The sequence below is a fragment of the Sinocyclocheilus grahami genome, unplaced genomic scaffold (assembly GCF_001515645.1).
Source record: "Sinocyclocheilus grahami isolate Dianchi unplaced genomic scaffold, SAMN03320097.WGS_v1.1 scaffold1432.1, whole genome shotgun sequence".
Classification (NCBI taxonomy): domain Eukaryota; kingdom Metazoa; phylum Chordata; class Actinopteri; order Cypriniformes; family Cyprinidae; genus Sinocyclocheilus; species Sinocyclocheilus grahami.
The window spans coordinates 43279-48168 of NW_015506611.1; the positions used below are offsets into that span (position 1 = coordinate 43279).

Consider the following 4890-nt stretch of genomic DNA (forward strand, 5'->3'; position numbering starts at 1 on the left):
TCTGCACTCAAAAAAAGTATAAATTATCCCCATATCAACCAATCAACTGATAAAATGTAAAGTACATGCATTTACAACGTACATGTTTATCTCCACCTTTTGGCCTGTCCACCTTTGAGAAAGAGAAATCAAACAGCAAATACAAATTCTAACTGACAAAAAATAGAAGAAATGGCACTTTTAATATAGTCATATATAGTTTTATATTTATATATATATATATATATATATATGTGTATATATATATATTGATGACACGAAAGGAGGGTCGCGTTGGCTTCCTTGTTACTATGGTAATGGTTCCCAGTGTGTGTTGAGACCATGCGAATCATGCAGATATGTTACAATCCGTTATTTACATTACATTCATGCGTTCGTGCACCGTTCCCACGTCCTCTTTTGAGCATGTCTGCAGTCTGAGCTGGGAGGAGAAAGAAAGAGAGAGAGGCTCTATACATATTTAACAGTGGGGGCCCCATTGCAGTGTTTGATGGACGCTATACTCAACTGAAGCAACAAAAATAGGCTATTTTTTTCCCACAGAGGCGAGTCTGAGGTCTAATGTTTGTGTGTCGCCCTCCTTTGTCACCGCAACATACGAAACGCAGTTCATCCGTTTGCTTGCCCGTTTCTCCGTGAGCATCATTTGTCAGAGAGAGAGTGGGCACCACAGTCGTAACCTCTGTGTGGCCCATCCGCATGATAAGCTCCGCTGTGCCAGTAGGACGAGTCGCATACTGTCTGTAAGGAATTGATTTCTGACGCAGAAGAGTTGCCGTCTCTCCGCTTCGATCTCTTTCGATTGCGCAGGATAAAGACCAGCATTCCCACCACAGTGAAGGCAGACGTCACGAAAACCAAGAGCAGACCGGGCACGAGCACCGATATGGACACTCTGCTAGGCTCCAGGTAGGAGTTGGGCCGCGTCCCCGTGTCTGCCGGGTAAGTGCTGTTTTTGGACAGCGAGGTGGGGGAGATCTTCTCGTAGAGTTGAGGGCACATCAGATCGTTCCTGATCCGCCGGAAATCCCTCTTCCAGAACTGCTCGGGAGACTCGCATTTGAGGTCGCTCACGATGACGTCTGCCCCAAGCTTGTCTGTCCACTGTTTGAAGGGAACGATGTTGCACGTGCAATCCCAGGGGTTCCCGTGCAAATCGATCTGGATGATAGAGTTGAGCTGGTCTAGGACGCCTGGCACAGTGAGATATGTGAAATAATTGTTATGCAAGCTTATTTTGGACAAAGAAACCCCCAAGAACGCATCCACGGGCAGAGCTTTGAGCAGATTGTTGTTGAGGAAGAGCACCCTCAAGTTGGGCATCGGGCTGAAGGTGCCTGGCATTATGAGCTGGATGTCGTTATATTCCAAACTGAGATACTCCAGGTTCTGAAGTCCAACGAACATCTCCGCCATTAACGTGTCCAAGTAGTTCTTGTCCATGTAGAGCCACCTCAACTCGGTCAGGTTGTGGAAGGTGCCATTTTCGATCATCTTGATGTTATTCCCCCCCAAATCGAGCAAATTCAAGCTGTGGTAGCCTCTGAGCTGGTTCCTTCTGATGGTGTGAATGTTGTTGTCACGCAGATTTAACTCATGCGCGCCCAGGGGTTTGGGTTTGAGATTAGCTACACTTTCTATCTTCTTGCCCTCGCAGTTGACCCCAAGCCCTTGTCTAGTTCCTATCAGCTTACAATCACAGGACTGAGGGCATGTCGAATTAGCCGGCGGCTCCCTTTCAATGGCACCCGTCGCGATGGCCGTGGGCTTCGTTTTCAGCTGCCAGTTCTCCCTGGCTTTCGGACGGCCCTTGTTATGCCCTCTCCCACCTCTGTGGGACTCCGTCACCCCGCTTGTTTTAGAGGGCGTGGGACGGGGGCCGCGGTCGGGAGTCTCGTCTTGGGTGGGAGGTGCCACCAGGCTGGAATCCATGCCGCTCTTTGAAGGGCACAACTCCGTCTCGGCCGTTTCGTTCAGGTCGTTCCCTTGCAGCCGAGTGGGTGCCTCGCAAATGACCCTTCCGATGAGCACATTCTGGGGGATGTTCTCTAGCCATTCCTTTAGGGAAACCAGGTCGCAGTTGCAATCCCACGGGTTGTCCTCCAATAAAACCTCCACGATGCCAGGTATCTGCTCTAGAATCCCCTCGTAAGGCAACGTTTTTATTCGGTTCCCTCTCAGATCGAGGTGCGTGATGGGCACGTTCTGAAACACGTTGATGGGAAGAGCGCTAATAAGGTTGTCGTTTAAGATCAAAACTTCGAGCTTACTCAAGTCCCTGAACACAGACGGGTCGATGTCCCTTAGAAGGTTGAAGTCGGCTTGAAGGTACTCCAGGTCGTCTAAACCGAGAAAGGTGTTCTTTTTGAAAGACCTGATCTTGTTGTTATTGATGTGCAGCCGTTTCACGAGCTGCAGTCCCAGGAATGCACCGGGCACAATGTCGTGCAAGCCATTGTTCTCCAAATGCAAGCTCACGGCATTGTAAAAGTTAGCAAACTCGTTGGGGAACAGTCTGGACAAAGAATTCCCGTGAAGCAGGAGATGGTAAAACTGGGAGCTCGGACCTGTCAAATGGTGCAGGTTCGTGAGGCTCCTTTTCTCACAGTCAATGTGCAAATCGCCTTCTATTGCGTTGCAGGAGCAGATCTGCTCCTTACAGACGTCCCTTGTAACATTCCCGATAGCTACACAAAGAGCCGCCTTCAGCAACAAAATCCAAAGCAGCATTTTCAATACGACACAATCATCCCCGACATCAAGACATGAATACAATCAGCAAGAGGGCGAGTAATGAGATAAATCTCCAGTCTAAAAAAGCAGAGGACACTCTGTGATTATATCCATGCTCAGTTCGCTATGTCCAGATTGAGAAAAATCGACAGCAAGAAGCCTTTTTTTCATCACCTCCCCATCGCATGCTCTCAAAACAATCTTAAAGCGTACAGAATGACATCTTCAACTCAATAATTTGGCTTTTCGGGCTCGCAAATCACTGACCTTGTGCTTTTATCACATATCCACGGCGCGGGAGCTGTTCTTTCTCCCGTGGTGCTGAAATCACACCGCGTACATCTCAATGAATCACAGTAAGATTAATCCGAGATTCTTACATCTTTAGCATCCTTCCTCGGACTCCGACGGCTTTGTTCAACGCTTTTATATCACAAACACGGTCGCTGAGAGATTCTGGACTTTTCAGCCCGGTGTCCACTGGCAGATCTAACACCCTCTGCTGAGCTGCGAAGGCAAAAATCCATCGGATGAGGGAATGCTTGCTTGCTCGCTCGCTCGCTCGCGCGGGGGAAAAGCAGTCCACATACAGGGCAAGTGATGGAAACGTGCACAGAAATCGCCGTCGAAGGGTTTAGATTGCTTTCATTCCAGGATGCATTTCTCCTCTCTATCCCCGCCGACGGCTTTCGCGGAGCCACTCCGTTTTCCCCATCCAAATGTATTTAAAGCACACGGCATTTCCAGAGTCCTCTCAGACGAGAGCGTACAGAATGACATCTTCAACTCAATCATTTGGCTTTTCGGGCTCGCAAATCACTGACCTTGTGCTTTTATCACATATCCACGGCGCGGGAGCTGTTCTTTCTCCCGTGGTGCTGAAATCACACCGCGTACATCTCAATGAATCACAGTAAGATTAATCCGAGATTCTTACATCTTTAGCATCCTTCCTCGGACTCCGACGGCTTTGTTCAACGCTTTTATATCACAAACACGGTCGCTGAGAGATTCTGGACTTTTCAGCCCGGTGTCCACTGGCAGATCTAACACCCTCTGCTGAGCTGCGAAGGCAAAAATCCATCGGATGAGGGAATGCTTGCTTGCTCGCTCGCTCGCTCGCGCGGGGGAAAAGCAGTCCACATACAGGGCAAGTGATGGAAACGTGCACAGAAATCGCCGTCGAAGGGTTTAGATTGCTTTCATTCCAGGATGCATTTCTCCTCTCTATCCCCGCCGACGGCTTTCGCGGAGCCACTCCGTTTTCCCCATCCAAATGTATTTAAAGCACACGGCATTTCCAGAGTCCTCTCAGACGATATTCCCGTTTCAGATAGGAAAAGAAAAAGAAAAGCTCAAGTATTCCACAAAGCACAGGTGTTGTTCGCGTGAAGGTTGTTTCTTTTTTCGCCGTGAGTGTGTGTGAGTGTGTGTGGAGGGGGAACTGCAGTTGAATGCGGTAAAATAATTAACTACTCGACGTGCATGCAACAGTGCAGCCGGTGCGCTGAGCTTCTTCTATTACTGTCACAACAAACACTGCGTCAAGACTATAGGAACTTTGCGCACATACGCTACGTCACAGCCCTTAAGACATGCGATTTGAAAAATAAGTGCATTTCAACAGGAACGCTGGGTATTTCCTTTTATATCACCATGTATGGCTTGATTTTTTTTTATGCAGGCAGAGGATCGACGCGTCAAATCCCAGACTATTAAAACAAGTGCGGATTGATTAAAACTCAGTGCATATATTACATTTATGACTAAAGCGAGTCTTTGACTTGACAAAAAAGCCTTTGTTCAAATATCTGGTGTGCAACACTTGCAGATAACGGGCTCTTGTGTGTCTACCAGCACGCGTTTGATTGAGGTGTGCTTTTATAATCATATGCAACACTTCGCTGGCAAATACATGAAAGTACAAGCCTTACTGACTCTACAGCCATCACGATTCCGTCTCTCGTATCTTTAACTGTACTGTATGAAAACTGTTTCATATCTGAGGTGTGCCTGCCTCGAACGCAAGCAATCAATATATCACTATTCTGCATTTAAAGGTGAGAGATGGTGCATGCAAAGCATTTGCTTTGATTCCTGATGAAGAAACATGCCCCCCCCCCCCCCCCCCACAAAAAAAAACACATCCCAAAATAA

At 47.8% G+C, this 4890-nt stretch overlaps 1 protein-coding gene across 1 annotated transcript; it reads right to left on the reverse strand.

The window, feature by feature from the left end:
- Positions 1 to 203: 203 nt before the first annotated feature.
- Positions 204 to 3477, reverse strand: LOC107570247 (SLIT and NTRK-like protein 1). Its single transcript, XM_016256457.1, has one exon. It carries the CDS (start codon positions 2728 to 2730, stop codon positions 643 to 645), a length of 2088 nt encoding a protein of 695 aa, XP_016111943.1. The 5' UTR covers positions 2731 to 3477; the 3' UTR covers positions 204 to 642.
- Between the last annotated feature and the right edge of the window lie 1413 nt (positions 3478 to 4890).